Here is a 16,648-nt window from a genome sequence, read left to right as displayed (position 1 = left end):
ATTCAACACTGAAGAAACCACTAGCGATTTTTCAAGCAGAAACATTGGCAAAATGCTAAAAAAAACAACACCCGGCCGTGTTACCAGCATCTTTTGAGCCCTCCTATTGGCTTCTATTATAAAGCACAGAGTGATTTTAGAATGTAGAATGGTCTGATCAGGTTTTTTTTAACCCCTTGGTGACTTTGTAAACATAAAGCACTTAAAAGACCCTCAAAAGCCTGAACATATGAACAACAATTCATAGAAACGAACATGTTCATCCCTTTGAGAGTTTTTTGAGCACTTTTTCAGGCAGGTTTCAGAGCAGACCCACCTGAAAAAGCCATCTGGTGCATTGCTTGGTGGGGGGGGGGATTGCTGTGCTATTAGCGTACAATATGCATCCTGACTGGGGTGAACGTTATCTGTAAGGGTTTGCTCACACGAGTGTATAACACGGCTGAGTGCTGTGCAATGTTTTATCACATAGCATTCGGACCAATGTTTTACTATGGGGCAGTGCAGATCTGCGATTTTATTTTCTCATGCCGAATCAAACAATTGCAGCATGCTGTGAGTGACTGCGAGACTTGGCTCACACGCACGCACCCATACAAGTCAATGGGTGCATATGAAACATCTCACTGCACTTGGATGTCATCCAAGTGCAGTGCAATTACTGTGGACCCAGACATTGGAGACATTGCTTTCTCCTTCTTCTCTGCACCTGTGCTGTGATCACACTCACACTCTGACAGAGTTTGATCCGAGAGTATTTGTGGCAAATGTCATAGGAAAACATTCTGCCAGCAACTGGGAGCAGCGACCAAGAAAAGGTAGGTGATGGGCAAACACTGCAGCCCTGAGGGTGTTCTAAAACCCACACAGGTCCTGTGCAATAACTACTGTGTGTCTGGCAGGGCATCACGTGTAATATTATTTCACCCTGTGCTGTATATAGCTGTATAGATCTATTCAGAGGGTTGTATTAACAGTATGTAAGTACAGGGGCGCTTACAGGAAACAGTTCTGGAAATCTGTTTGAGCTGCTTAAAAAAAATTACTATAATAACACAAGTATCATGTGCTTGGATATACTGACTCCCCAGTGTGAGCAGCTCACTCATCAGGAAATAGCAGCCACATTCCCACAAATTACTCCATGACACAAAAGAGAGCAGCCTCTTCTACCCAAACTGACAAATGAAAACTGACAAATGTTACTGAAATAGTTAAAAAGGGCTGGAGGGAAGTGAGGCAGTGCTAGTGCTCAGGGTGTGGCTGCCTCTACATTGCTTTCTGCAGCTCAGCTCCTCAGCATCTCCTTGCTTGTTTCTTGCCATAAACCACAGTAAGTTTCCTTCTACAGCTATTGTATTGATTTCAGGGAGCCAGTCTGCTGCCAGTCTGCTGGGCTGAGGTGGTGGTGGCATCTCACCGTGACATGGGGCAAGCAGCAGCCTGAACTCTTAGTTTTGAGCAATGAGCAGGTCTCCGCAGTTGATTTTACAACTTGGAGTATGTGACTGTTTTGTGTTAGTGTCGAAAGTAGTTTTGAGAGGTAAAAGCGACAAGCTTTATGTGGTGGAGCATATTTATTACTATGCAATTACTGGTCTAAAGGGGCATAACTGTAGTGGGTGCACGGGTGGGAGCCGCACTGAAGCCTGGGAGAGCCCAAAAGGTTTCTTTGCCCCATATATGAAGACCAAACTATTTAAACCCCTGTTTTATAGGTGGGGGCCAAGAGCTTCACATTACGCCACTGCTGGCCGCCAATCTTCAATCTACTCTTGCACCGTTCCAGGGAGGGACCCTGTTGGTTACTGATGTTTCAGTGGCTCTTCCCCCATCCACAGATAATAGTATATATTAACACATTGGCTGTAACACAAGTTTGCTAGGTGTTGCTCCAACATCACCGCACAATACGAGTGAGTGTCAGGGTGACCTCTGGGTCCCAACTCATTTGCGCTGTGATACCTAACAAACTCAGGATGGATGACCGGTATTGTGACCAAAGTTGCTGTAGCCCCAGTCTAATCCTGTCATGGAGCTGTTTCTGTTATTAGCCCTCAGTATGGCATCATTCAGATGTCCTTGTTGCCCATATGTCTTCTTTCTGTGTGGGTTGTGTTTTTTGGGGGGGTAATTCTGGATAGGTTTGTGGTCCTTGTCAGTTCTTACAATCCATCTGTTATCACCTTTCTCATGGTGGGAGGAGGGGTGTTTTCATCAGCTACTTGGTGAAAAACAGCACGTGGTTGGCATTTGAGTGCTATCCATGCTTGTTTTTTCTTATATGGATTAATTGGACCATCAGTCTACAATAAAAATCTGGATGTGTGAACATAACACTTGAACGTGTCAATGTTGTTCTTTACAAAAAAATGGGACTGAGCCCTAAGGAACCGTGTACACAAGTACATATTCTTCCTGGAACAAGCATTGATCGCCGCTCGTTTATATGTGACAGGATCATCTGTAGAGCGTACATTTTCATTATTTTCAGCAGCACATCCCTGTATACACGAGGTGATAGGCTGGTGGCAAACAATGTTTGTCTGACCAGTCATCGGCCCCTTTAGGTGTATAGTCACACTTAGAAAATTTGTGGCTCAAATTATCTGCAGATAAAACTAGCTGCGTGTATCAGAACGAGGCGGTTTCTGCATTTCTGATATCCCAAATTTGGCGCATAGGAGCCTCGCAATGGGGTATCATTAGTGTCATAGCACTGGAAACGCAGTGTGGAAAATAACATCAGTGCACTAAGCTTTGTCTGCAAGATGCTGAAATACACAAAAAGCAGCAAATGTGGACATCTCATACAAACACCAGAGAGCCCTTTTCAGACTAAAGCAGCATTATGTAGCATAACCAGGGATGATCAGACTATTGTAAGATGGCAATGCTGTCTAGAAAACCAGGTTGTCTGCCTGCTCTCCATGTAGGAGTCGTATTACTGTAATGTTACACCTGAGCACAATACACAGGAGGAATAATGGTTTCTGTAATGTGGACTCTGCTGGGGCCCAGGACCTCTCTGCTCATTAGTATATTAAAGGGATCCCGTCACCAGGCTTTCCCCTAGTAAAGTACAGGCAGCATCTTTCAGCCCTGTTACAGCGTATTGGGGACCTATATACTGCACTCTAGTATGCTGCAAAAGATGCTGGCCATACATTAAAGGGAACTTATCCCCAGGTTTTCCCCAAATAATGTATCTGTTCCTTTCCTGGCATTGCCTGAGCAGCTTTCTGTTAATAAGCAACTCTGCATATTTCATGTATTGTCTCACAGCTGATTGCATGCCAGAAATGTAGGCTTTTCTCCAAAGACCTTGATTTAAGACAATGGCCAAAGCAGCTTTTCCTCTAACATATATACTTTTCTTCTTTCTACAGCTCCGGAAAACCCATCAGAAGCAAAATGGCAAAGGTGCGCTGCCCTTCATTTACTATTATCAAATTGTGTATGTATTCTACACTACAAAATGATGGTTTGAGTCATGGATATAGTGCTGTATCCAGGGCTGTGGAGTTGGTAAGCTAAACCTCCAACTTCTCAATTTCCCTGACTCCCAACTCCACAGCCCGGCCTCACTACTGAGCATGTACATAAAGTGCAGCACAGATTCATCTCACTGCCTCACTACTGAGCATGTACATAAAGTGCAGCACAGATTCATCTCCACTAAAAGCTGAGATCCTTAGATCAGGAACAGACATTTCATAACATTCCCAAATTCTTCTGGAAACATTTACAGCACATCCTGCATTGTACTGCTGTACCAATTTATTACCGTATATATTTTAGGAGTCCATTTTATATCGACTGCACAGCCTTGGCTGTATTTGATGCCTCTTGTGAGAGAGTGCCTGCAGGGCATTGTTGAACCTACCACACAGTCTGCTGTGACCTATGGTTCGTCTTCACTTTTCTGATTAGCCAAGATTTTGCTCCAGCGATCAGGAGGCTGGTTGAATGGCGACTTCTCCACTTCCTTTCCCGACGCAGACAACACAACAACTTGTACAGTTTTTTTTTTATTTTTTTTCTCCCCTTTCTCTCCAGTGTCCTGGGCAAGCTTTTATTTTGCCTGGACAACACCTTTAATTTTTCTAGCCAATACCGTATGATTCAGGGTGGGAAAATTGTATTGGTAAAAAGTCAAAGGTATACCAAGGTTAATTAGTGCCCCATATATGGCTTTTTCTGAGATATTAGGTGGACTCTACCTGCTATTTTATATCTTTTGTGTCTGTTTAGTAGATATAAAAGATGAGGGATTCCTGCTCTCCTGTCCCTAACAGCAGGACTAAGCAGTGTAGCTGTGAATTCACAGGGGTGTGATAACCTGCTAAATGGGCCATCTAGTCTGGGGAAACTAACACCCCATCGACTAGTCAAAGGGTTCACTTGCATATCCTAAACGGACTTTAGAAATCCTTTCTAAAGATCTGTTTGTATTTAATGCAATAATGGGACTGTTACGCAGGGAATTTAGATAGGTAGTCACAACTGCTGGTGGTTGACGGGTTCCCTTTAAAGGGGTTGTCCAGTCCTAAACTACATGACTGCAGACTTGTGAGTGCTCACATTGCACACACTGTGCACTGTGAGGATTCTCTAGTCCCGGCCGTCATGTGACTGCAAGTATGCGATATGCATATTTCCATCCACATTCAGACTAGATGAGTGCGGTCTTGCTCCATGCAAGTGTGTTGACCGAGGCCAAAAAACAGTCTAGTTGGAAGTAGTGACTGCAGACTTGTTGTTTAGGACTGGACAACCCCTTTACTAAAAAACTGTGGTGTATTCTGTCTGTGCTCCTCCTTCCCCGCCCTCTCCATCTTGCCATAGACTTCAATAGGTCACTGTAATACAATTCCTGTGAGCTGGTAGTCTCTTGTTTTGCGCAAGATAGATTTTAGCAGTATTTCAGAGTGAATGATGCGTACAGGAGGAAGGGGGCAGTGGTTTTATACATGAAGAAAGAAACTCTTCTCTTACAAATTAAAGTAATTTTGCAATATACCTTATTTGCTGAAACCGTGACCATTTACCACGTTGTGACCAAACTACAGCCCACGTGTGCCTATTGTTAAATTACCATGAGATCGGCAACAATGAAGCTGCTTTAAGCAGTCCATTTAAAAACGTCACTGAATTACATGTCTGCATGGTGTTGGCTGGAAAACGTCACATATCAACCATTGTACAGCTGCAGTGTGTAAACCCTCCCTAAGGCCTCATACACATGTCCGTGTTTGACTGTATGTGTTCTGTTCTTTTTTTTTTTTTCATGGCTAGAACATGTATCCATTATTATATATGGTATTGTTCACATATCATTATTTTTATTTTTTTGGCCTGTGCAAAACTCATGGAGACATGTCTGTTCCCCCCCCACCCGGCAACACTGATGAAAAGTACAAATACTTGTGCTGTCTGTATTTCACATTGCAAAGTATAGAAGCTTTGTAATTTATACATCCTTGAACACGCACTGATTTAAAAAAAAAAAAAAAAAATACCTGACACACGGATCCGAAACATTGACAACAATACCATTTATTTATTTATTCCCCCCCCCCCCACATACACGTTTAAACATAAATGTGTGACTGAGGCCTAAGAGACACGTAACAAAGCTGTGTATATGAAGCGTTTGTTCAGTGGGTGGCTGACACTTAAATTTGCATGTCAGCTGTAATTCACATTTTCTAGACTTCGAAAGCATAAAATATGAGCAAAACCAAACCCGTCAGCTCACCGCGCTCTAGAAGTGTACTGCTGATGGGCTTATCCACGGAAACCCGTATGTAGGGAGCACAGAGTAAACCCGAGGCCAATTCTCAGACAATGCTCTCGCATCCCAACGGTACATCACTTCCATATTTGTTGAAACATCTGATCACTTTTTTTTTTTCTTTTCTTTTCTGATGTACATATTGTTGTTAATGTTTAACGAGATTTTATTAAATACTTTTTCGGATGATGATGTGTTACTCAGTTATCCTAAACTGAAAACCTGTGAATGTTTTCGGGATAAAGGGGCCAAGTAAAGAATCCCTCCCTAATGAGGCTGATTTACACTTTGGAAATCTAGAGCGTTGTGGAGCTGTGAGGTGAACTTATCCTAAAAAAAAAAATATATAGATATAGATATATAGATATAGATATATAGATATAGATATATAGATATAGATATATAGATATATAGATATATAGATATAGATATAGATATAGATATAGATATAGATATAGATATAGATATGTATGTATGTATGTGTATATATATATATATGTATTGTATATGTATTTTTTTTTTTCTTGTCCATACAAGAAATTCTATTTATTGCTAATAGTTTGATAAAATGTTGCTTAAATTATTTAGCAAAACTTTAGTTTTCTGTGTGAACAGCCACGTTCTTTCCTCCTGCGTATGAGATCTCTGCTGACATCTGCTCATGTTGTCGCTTCAGTTCTTCCTCTTATTTTCCGGAGTGAGGCTGCGCACTCCATTACTAGGGCAATGCTCCTGCTCAGGAGACCCTGCCTACTGCTGCTAGTTCCTGTGGTCAGTAACCCCATCAGTGCCTGCAGTGTAGAAACCTTACACCAGCTGCGCTTTCCTCAGTATCTGTACAAATAATGCTCGGGAAAGTGATGTACTAATCCAATTTGGTAATGATATACGATCTGACTTTACCACCAGAACTGTTTCAGTGTAACCGGTGGGGTTTTTTTTTTTTTTTTTTTTGTTCTCTAGCATGTAGGTCAATGCAAATAAAACTGGAATCCTTGGAAATTTAAGGAAGCCTTTCCTTGGACTGCATCTGGCACCGCAGCTCAGCCTCCTTTCAAGTGAAAACTACACTTAGTAATCCAGTTGGAACTCTTAAGGCCTCGACCGGTGCACACTAATTATCACACCTTAGAACTTCCACCCACCCGCTATAGGTTAAGACTAGTATTCTCCCTTTGTGGCATCTTGCAATTCAAATGCATATGAATAATGGAAGCACTATCAATACTTTAAAGCACCACTTCAGCATTTTATGTTTGTTTTTGTTTTTTTTCTGGCTAGTTTTTGCACAGTGGTGGTTAAGATGTGTCTATAAGCAATCCCAGCAACTAGAGTATTGTGGGTACGCTCCGGTTAACTTTTTTTTTTATTAAAGGGTATCTGTCACCACTTTGGAGATATCAGACCTCTACTATGGGCATACAGAGTATAGAAGAGGAAATCTGTACATACCTGTATGGCCCATAGTAGAGGTCTGATTGCAGGGAAAAGCACTTTAATCAAGCCTATCTTGTACAGGCTTGGTGTCCAGGAGACACCAAAAAATCCCTGCCCATCTGTTTATTATTCCCCCTAAATCCCCACCTATATGTTTAATTATCATATCCACTCTCCCCTGCACGTCACAGGGCCCTAACTTCCCGGACATGCGCATAGCGCCGCTCACATAGCGCGTTTTGCTTCCTCCCATCCCCATCTGCCTGTGCACTGCGCTGCAGGATTCTATTGTGCCGGAAAGTGACAGTGCCAATGTCTCTTTTGTTGAGTGTCTGTGCCTATAGTAGCCGTTTTTGCATGCTGTGACACTCCTGTTCCTGTATTTGGCAAGAAGATGCACACACTTTTTTATGGTATTTCTATGGCAGGCTCATGAGATCATGGTATAAAAGTCATTGTGACAAGCATTTTCCACTATGGGTGTTTCTGTAAAAGTAACGTGTTGCTATTTTGGGCTGTAATTGTCCAGATCTGTCAAAATTTAGCTTGATGATGAGAAGCTATGGGAATCCCTGGAGCAGTCATCCAGCTATTATGTACTTCACTTAAATATAGATAAGTGACTTGGGAAAACTTCTATCATTTGATTGGCCTACGCAGCACAACGCAGAGCTGTCTAGCGGACAAGGATGGTAGCAAGTGGGGAGTAAGGCTATGTGCCCACGATGCAGAAAAGCTCAGGATTTTTATTCGGTCGTCCATGACAGCACCACGTGAGAGAGAGGATCCGCCCATCAAGGACAGGAAACCTACAGGTTAAAAAGGGCGGCCCTCTCTTTCCGCCTCAGTTTAGGTTTCCTGTCCATGATGGGGGACCTTGCAGGCTTACCTGCAGAAGATGGACTCCTGTCCCAGAGAGGGCCACAACAGGTGGTTGAAGCCGGTCCGTCCCGGTCCTCTGGAGACGGCAGGGCTCATGGCGGCACCTCTGTGAGCGTTGCGGCAGGCGCGACATCGCCTCACGGGAGGTAGATGTCCGCCAGGTGTGGGGGCCCCCCCCCCCCCCCGCTTGCAGGAGATCCAGGTCGCGCCGGCGGCGCACGTGACGGGCGCGACCTTCTGACGCGACTTCCGGTGCGCCGGGCAGGAAGCCCTGTGACGTCACCGGAAGGGGCGGGGCTCGTTTGAATTTTTTGGCGCCAGCAGCTGAACGGGGGATTGAGGACCTGGCGGCGAGTAGCCCACCTGGATCCCACCTGGACCTGGGGAGGAAGACCAAGGAGCAGGTAACGCCCTCCTGGGTAAAAAAAAAAGAGGAAACACACACCCACACATGGTACCGGTATGGCCAGTATATAAAGGGTCTGGTAACATACAGAGGTGCTTCCCAGCCCATTCTTACATTGTAAGCTATGGAAGATTCACAGGAGCTGTCACCTAGGCAACAACATCTGCTGCAGGAGCAGCCCTCTGGGGAGCCCTCACAACTAGTGGCGCAGCGTCATTCCCGGCTAGGGTCTGGTCGTACAACTAGAAGAGCTACCACTAAGAGCAGGAAGGACGGTCCGGTGCGGCGTGATTCCTCACCATGCATGCTGGATTCTTCTGCTTCTACGGTACCGAAGGTTCTGTGGGGTGAGTGGAATCTTCGTGAAAGTTCTACTAAGTTTCCTCCTTCTTTCTATCTATGACTTTCTTTTAGAGCAAAAAATGTTCCTCGAAGTCCAAGCACAGAGAGTGTGTGCCTTATGCAGCTGTCCACTCCCTGATTCATATAGCAAAAGGTTGTGTCAGCTTTGTATCAGCAAAATGATATCGGAGGAAACCCCAGATTTTTCCCTAGGCCTAAGAACTTTAATAAGGGAAGAAATAGGCAAAGCATTGCAAGGTTCAGAGTCTGGGCATATTCCTCAAGAAACCCAGCCGGGTTCAGACTCTGAGCTATCGGTCGCTTCCTCCTCCGGCTTCTCTTCCTCTGATAGTGAGCCAGTTAGACAGTGCTTCCCCCTGAAGGATGCCCTAGTAAAAGCCGTCCGATCTACAATGGGGATAGTGGACTCGAGGGCAGAGAAGTCAGGTGAGGATGTTATGTTTGGTGGTCTGGGGCTAAAGAAGAGAAGGGTCTTTCCAGTAAATTCAAGGGTGAAAGACCTCATTGATAAGGAGTGGAGAAAGCCTGACAAGAAGGGTAGTGTTCCTCCATCCTTTAAAAGGAAATATCCATTTGAGGATGCTATGTGTTCCTCCTGGTTAAAAGCACCCAAGCTGAATGTTGCTGTTACTAAAGCAACGAAAAGAACTTCCCTCCCGTTCGATGATATGGGTGCATTGAGAAATCCCCTAGACAGACGGGCTGATACTTTCCTGAAAGGGGCATCGGAGACAGCTGCGGGAGCACTGAGACCAACAGTAGCAGCCACCTGTACGTCCAGAGCCCTGATGGTGTGGCTTGAACAGCTAGACAGTCAGTTGAAGGATGGGACTTCTAGGAAAGACATTATTTCTTCCCTTCCACTGGTTCAGGGGGCGGCAGCTTTTCTTGCTGATGCATCTGTGGACTCGGTGAGGTTGGCAGCAAAGTCAGCAGCACTGTCAAATGCGGCTCGGCGAGCCTTGTGGATTAAAAGATGGCCAGGGGATTTACAGACTAAGTCCAGACTGTGTACAATCCCGTGTGAAGGGGAATACCTCTTTGGTCAGACCATGGACGACTTATTGGAGAAAGCGGGGGACCCTAAGAAGGGGTTTCCATCAGTACCTCTACCCTCCTTTAAGAGATTGTTCCGGAAGAGGAAATTTTTCCGCAAGAGATATTTCAGGGAGCAAGACAAGTCTGACGAAAGAGGTCGAAAAGTTCTTCCCCAGAACGCCAGGCTGCCCTCATTTCGGAAGTACAAACCCTAATAAGAAAGCACGTCCTGATTGAGGTTCCGGAAGCTGAAAATGGTCTTGGTTTCTACTCCCCGCTCTTCTTGGTTCCGAAACCGGATGGAAGTTTCAGGACAATCATAAATCTGAAATCCCTGAATAATTTCCTTAAAATACACACCTTTAAAATGGAGTCTTTAAAATCCGTAATAAAGTTACTTTTTCCCCACTGCTATATGGTAGTGCTCGATCTCAAAGATGCGTATTACCCTATCCCAATTCATAGTGATTACCAGAAATACTTGAGGCTGGCCATTGAAATAGACGGGGTGGTTAAACACTTCCAATACACTGCACTCCCCTTCGGTTTAGCTATAGCCCCACGGGTTTTTACTAAAGTAATGGCGGAAGTTATGGCCCATATAAGAGAAAGGGACATTCTAATTATCCCTTACCTGGATGATCTCCTGATAGTGGGAAATTCGTTGGTTCAATGCGAGACCCACCTGCAGGAGACCATGTCGGTCTTAAAGAGTTTGGGGTGGTTTCTAAATTTAGAAAAGTCTAGACTTTCTCCACTCAAGGTACAACAATATCTGGGGGTCATATTAGATTCCAGGAAACAGCTATGTTGTCTTCCAGAAGAGAAAATTGATAGCATCCGGGGGTTGGTAGCACAATGTATACGTAAACATTCTATGTCACTCCGTAAGGCCATGTCACTATTGGGAACCTTCACCTCCACTTTTCCTGCGGTTCGTTGGTCACAATTGCATTCAAGAGCCTTTCAGTGGGATGTGTTGTACAATAACGCAGCTTTAGAGGGGCATCTAGACCGTAAGTTTACGCTAGGTCCTCGTGCCATATAGTCCCTTCGTTGGTGGTTACGACAAGACAATCTTGCTAAAGGGGTTCCCTGGGAATGTAGTCCAACTGCTACAGGTTCGGGAGCTCACTTTGAAGGGAAATTAGTGCAGGGAACCTGGTCAAGCAGTGAGCGACAGTTGTCATCAAATGTTAAGGAGTTTCTGGCGGTGCAGCATGCGTTCAACGAGTTCCTTATATATTTTCAGGACCAGCATGTCCGTGTATTCTCGGATAATCAAGTCACGGTAGCTTACATAAACCACCAAGGGGGAACCCGCTCAAGAAACTTGATGAGGGTAGCGAACGCACTTCTGCTGAAAGCCGAAGATCATTGTCCCTCTCTTTCGGCTACTCATCTAAAAGGCAAGGAAAACATCACAGCGGATTTCCTCAGCCGTACTTCTGTAAAAGAAGGAGAATGGTCCCTAAATACACAAATATTCTCCAGAATCGTAGAAATGTGGGGCCTTCCGTCTGTGGACTTATTCGCAACAAGAGCCAATCGGAAAGTGGAAAATTTTTGTTCCTTAGACCCCAGAGAAGGACCCCTGGCAGTGGATGCCTTTATGGTTCCCTGGAGGTTTCCTCTGGCATATGCCTTCCCTCCCATGATCCTGCTCCCAGCGGTGATAAAAAAGATCAGGGCAGACCGGGCCAGAGTGATACTCGTATGTCCATTTTGGCCCAAAAGACTGTGGTTCCCTTGTCTCCGGAAGATGTCCATATCAGATCCCTGGGTGATTCCGGACCTCCTCACTCAAGGGCCACTTTCCCATCCTCCAACCCCGAGTCTACATTTGACGGCGTGGAATTTGAGAGGGTGTTATTGACCAACAAAGGATTCCCCGCAAATGTAGTGAATACTCTCCTGGCTAGCAGAAAACTTGTTACCACCCGTATTTATGCCAGGACCTGGAGGAAGTTTCTGTCCTTTGCAGAAGTTAAGGTGGAGGAGGGGCCCCCTATTGGGAAAATTCTGGAATTTCTGCAGCGGGGCTTAGAATGGGGTCTCACTACTAGTACCTTGAAAGTACAGGTGTCGGCGTTGGGAGCTTTATTTTCTTCCAATATTGCAGATAACTATTGGATAGGCTGTTTTATAAAAGCTTCCTTTAGGTGTAGACCCATTACCAAAGCAAAGATGTCTCCCTGGGATTTGAATTTTGTCTTAGATGCCTTGACCAGTCCTCCTTTTGAGCAACTAGATTTAGTCTCCCCCCCCCCCCCCCCAAAATTATTTTCCTAAAGACGGTCCTGTTAGTAGCCCTAACTTCAGCCAGGAGAGTCAGTGACCTACAGGCCCTTTCAATATGCCCTCCATTCACGCAAATTCTGGACGATAGGATTATATTAAAACCTGATCCAGCCTTTCTTCCTAAAGTGGCCACTCGATTCCATAGAACCCAGGAAATAGTTCTCCCAACTTTTTGCTTTCCGCCCAAAAATCAAAGAGGAGAGACTTCACACTTTACACGTTAGGAGGTGCGTACTAAGGTACTTAGAAGTATCACATGGCTTTAGAAAGGATAAGTCACTATTTATATGCTATCAGGGGGCTAGAAAGGGTTGTAAGGCCTCAAAGGCTACAATCGCTAGATGGATCAAGGAGGCCATTTCCCTCGCATACTCCTCAGGGGATAAAGAGATACCGGAGGGATTGAGGGCGCATTCTACCAGAGCGGTGTCAACCTCCTGGGCGGTGAAGACAGGGCTTTCCATTGAGGAGATTTGTAAGGCTGCCACTTGGTCTTCTCCCTCTACTTTCTATAGGCACTATAGATTGGATCTGGGTGGCTCTGCAGATCTCACTTTCGGGAGAAGGGTGCTTCAAGCTGTGGTCCCTCCCTAATTTCCTTCCTCTCTGTAATTCTCTCACGTGGTGCTGTCATGGACGACCGAATAAAGCCTGTTACTTACCGGTAACGGGATTTGTCGGAGCCCATGACAGCACCCGTATATTCCCTCCCTTCACTGGTGTTGTGCACTCCTGTAGATTTGATTTCTTTTTATGCACCCTTGCGGGAAATTGATGAAAAGTAATGTACTTAATGTGATGATGTTTGTTATAACTAACCTTGGCGGTACTCTCATGCTCTGTTAACTAAACTGAGGTGGAAAGAGAGGGCCGCCCTTTTTAACCTGTAGGTTTCCTGTCCTTGATGGGCGGATCCTCTCTCTCACGTGGTGCTGTCATGGGCTCCGAAAAATCCCGTTACCGGTAAGTAACTAAGGCTTTCCTGAGCGTTTCTGCTTCTCCCTGGCAGAAAAAAACCCACATGCGGATTGTACATGTGTTTTCCTGCCAGGGACAAGCGGATGTGAAAAGTTCTTCACATTCATTTCCACATGTGGCTTTCCAAGAGATTTTAGCATCACTTGGAAAGTGCTTGTCAACTTGGTCACACTATGTAAATCCATGCAAACGGCATGGATTTATATACTGTGACCGAAAGAATGGTAAAAAATAGATCTATACTTACCTTCCGATGGCCCCCGAAGTCTTGCTTCGCTCCGTCCTGGCTTGCCGGCAGCTCGCGAACATAACACTACACTGAAGGACCTGCCGTCACATGACTATGACGTCAGCGCAGGTCCTTCAGTCCATTGCGAGCTGTCGGCAAGGGAGGACAAGCGCAGAGGGGGCCATGGGAAGGTAAATATAATATAATTTTTTATTTTATAATTTTTTTTACAGGTTCTATGGTACCAGGGTCTGGAGGAGTCTCCTGTCCTCTAGACCTGGGTACCATCCGCACATTGGAATGCGCATCTACATATGCAGTTATGCGTAATCCATGCGGTCTAATGCAAGTCAATGGCGGCGAAAACGCAGCCCTTCCACAAAATAATTGGTAGTGCTGCGTTTTTTTCTGCAATGATAATCCGCAGCACATGTCGATTATTATTGGGGGCCATGGCAGACCTTCTACCATGCGTTTAAGCGTTTTTGCCGCTGCGGAAACTCTTAAACGCATCGTGGGCACACAGCCTAATGAAGGACTGGTGCCATGCATTTGTCAGGGCCAATGCACATCCTACCATCTCAGCATTTATGCATAAACATATAGGTATCTATTAAAGGGACTCTCTCTGCACAGGATGACTGTTCAAACGAAGTCTCACCGCTTGGTACTTAATGGGGTGTCAAATCATTTAAATTCACCTTCCCACCTGATTGTTTTCTCTCTAGGCAGAGATGGATGGAAGCCAAGCACGTGGGAAGGTGTAAATGATTGGCCACGCCGTGAAGTATGGAGTGCCTGTACTTGGTTTGAATAGTCATTCTGTGCGAAGTTTTCTTTTAAAGGGGTGTCCAATACTTAGACAACCCAGTCTTAACCGCTTCTCGACCGCCCACTGTACTTAAACGTCAGCAATGGCTGGGCTCTGTGCATCACCGACGTTTATAAACGGTCGGTGGTCCCGCAGCGCTCAGGACCCCCAGGGTCCTGCAAGCGCTGCGGGTGCAGTGCAGAGCAGTAGCAGTGCCTGGATCAGGTCCCAATAATAGCAAAGAGTTTATCTTCTAGATGATGCGATCCATAGCGATCGCATCATTTAGGAGAGGGGGTTGTCCACTCACCTTTCCGACGGCCCCCGTGATAGCTAATAGGACCTGGTGTTGTCATGGCAGCTGGAGGTCACATGACCACCTCAGGGGTCTGCCATGCACGGTGTCCAGCTGAGTCTAGCATGAGATATGACAGTGTAAAACGGTCTGCTCTCATGCAATACATGTCTATTGCATTGCATGAGATCAGTGATAAGAAAAATTAAAATGAAATCCCATACAAGGACTAAGTAAAAAAGTCAATGTTTTTAAACTGTAAAATCACAAAAGAAAATTAAACCAATAAATCCATATATCTTGTCAGAACATGTGATCTCAACTTTGCAGAAGTCTCGTAAACCCTTAACCAACGCTATATATGGTAAAGTGTGGAAGACATTCTCCTCTTGGTGTGCTCCTATCACCCCAGACCACTTCCACACTAATATCTCTCAAATACTAGATTTTCTTCAGAGGGGTTTAGAAATGGGTCTTAAACCTAGTACTCTGAACGTGCAGGTCTCTGCTTTAAGTGCTGTATTAGATCAGAACTTAGCCAGTCATAGGCGGGTTAGACTCTTTTTCTGCCTCTAGACTCCGTCCTACCCTTCGGTCATTAGTCCCAACTTGGGTTCTTAATGTAGTCCTCAAGGGTCTTTCTCAACCTCCGTTTGAGCGTTTAACATCCTGCCGCATCCAGAATCCTTATTGCCATTACCTCAGCTAGACTGGTGGGAGAACTACAGGCCCTTTCCATAAAGGAACGCTATTTAAGAACCTTAGAAGATAGCATTATTCTTTAAACTAGATCCATCCCTCTTACCAAAAGTTGTATTCCCCTTTCATGGATCTCAGGAGATCATCCTGCCGTCCATTTGCCAAAATCCGTCCAATAGTAAAGAAGAGTTTCATTCCCTAGACATGCGTAGGGCGGTAGTACACTACCTTAAGCTTACCAAAACCTTTTTGATCCAGCCCTTGGGTAGAAACAAAAATGGATTGGCCGAAGAGGCCCACTTGATTGGCCGGCACGTTCACCATATTTCACCCCAATGGATTTTTTTCTTTTGGGGAGTACTCGAGGACAAAGTTTATAGTTGAAAACCAAAAAGTTTCAGTGATGTGAAAAATTAGATAAGAGATGCATTTCAAGAAATTAATACCCAAAGAGACTTGTGCAAAAAAGTTTGTCGAAGCGTAAGAGGCAGACTTCAAAGCTGTGCAAATTGTAATGGAAAACAGTTTGAGCATCTGCGTTGATAAAATTTAAGGGCTTTTGTATTCAGAATAAAATTTAATTGTCAATGTTATGCTTGTGTTAGTAAATGTAATATATATAAATCAAAATTAAGTGGCATATGGGGTATCGGCATACTCAGGAGAAATTGCACAACAAATCTTGTAGTCCATTTTGTCCTCTTACCCTTGTGAAGGAAAAACAAAAAAAAAAATTGGGGGTAAAATCATCTTTGTCGAAAATTTATTATTTTTTTTTTTAAATTTTCATGGCTCTGTTATAAACTTCTGTGAAGCCCCTGGGGGTTCAAGGTGCTCACCACACATCTAGTCAAGTTCCCTGAGGGGTCTAGTTTCCAAAATGGGATCACTTGTGGGGGGTTCCCACTGTTTAGGCACATCAGGCGCTCCCCAAACACGACATGGCGTCCGCTAATTATTCAAGCAAATTTTACATTCAAAAAGTCAAATGGCGCTCCTTCCCTCCCGATCCCAAACAGGTCGTTTTCTCCCACATATGGGTTATCTGCATGCTCAGGAGAATTTGCGCAACAAATTTTGTAGTCCATTTTTTTTTTTTTTTTCCTGTCACCCTTGTGGGAAAAAAAAAAAAAGTTAAATGTTTATGGTTTTCTTCCACATTACAAAAATTCCTGTGAAGCACCTGAAGGGTTAATAAACTTCTTGAACGTGGTTTTGAGCACCTTAAGGGGTGCAGTTTTTAGAATGGTGTCACTTTTGGGTATTTTCTGTGATAAAGGCCCTCAATGTCACTTCAAATAAGATGTGGTCCCTTAATTTTTTTTTTTATTTTTGGAAAAATTAGAAATCACTGGTCAAATTTTAACCCCTTAACAAATAAAAATGTTGGTTCCAAAATTGTTGATGTAAAG

The 16,648-nt window shown here is 44.4% G+C and overlaps 1 protein-coding gene across 1 annotated transcript in view; it reads left to right on the top strand.

The window, feature by feature from the left end:
- The first annotated feature begins 1,210 nt into the window (after nt 1–1,210).
- Nucleotides 1,211–16,648, top strand: part of ANXA5 (annexin A5) — a 76,047-nt gene continuing 60,609 nt past the window's right edge. Inside the window, exons 1-2 of the mRNA XM_073641163.1 lie at nt 1,211–1,333; nt 3,390–3,423. Of these exons, the coding sequence (XP_073497264.1) occupies nt 3,415–3,423 (9 nt within the window). The 5' untranslated portion in view covers nt 1,211–1,333; nt 3,390–3,414. The remainder of the gene's footprint in view (nt 1,334–3,389; nt 3,424–16,648) is intronic.

This window comes from Phyllobates terribilis, unplaced genomic scaffold (genome assembly GCF_046119375.1).
Source record: "Phyllobates terribilis strain yellow unplaced genomic scaffold, ASM4611937v1 Scaffold_1__5_contigs__length_1240528914, whole genome shotgun sequence".
NCBI classification, from domain to species: Eukaryota; Metazoa; Chordata; class Amphibia; order Anura; family Dendrobatidae; genus Phyllobates; species Phyllobates terribilis.
Note: the sequence above shows the minus strand (reverse complement) of the source record. Positions and strands in the feature narration are given on the sequence as shown.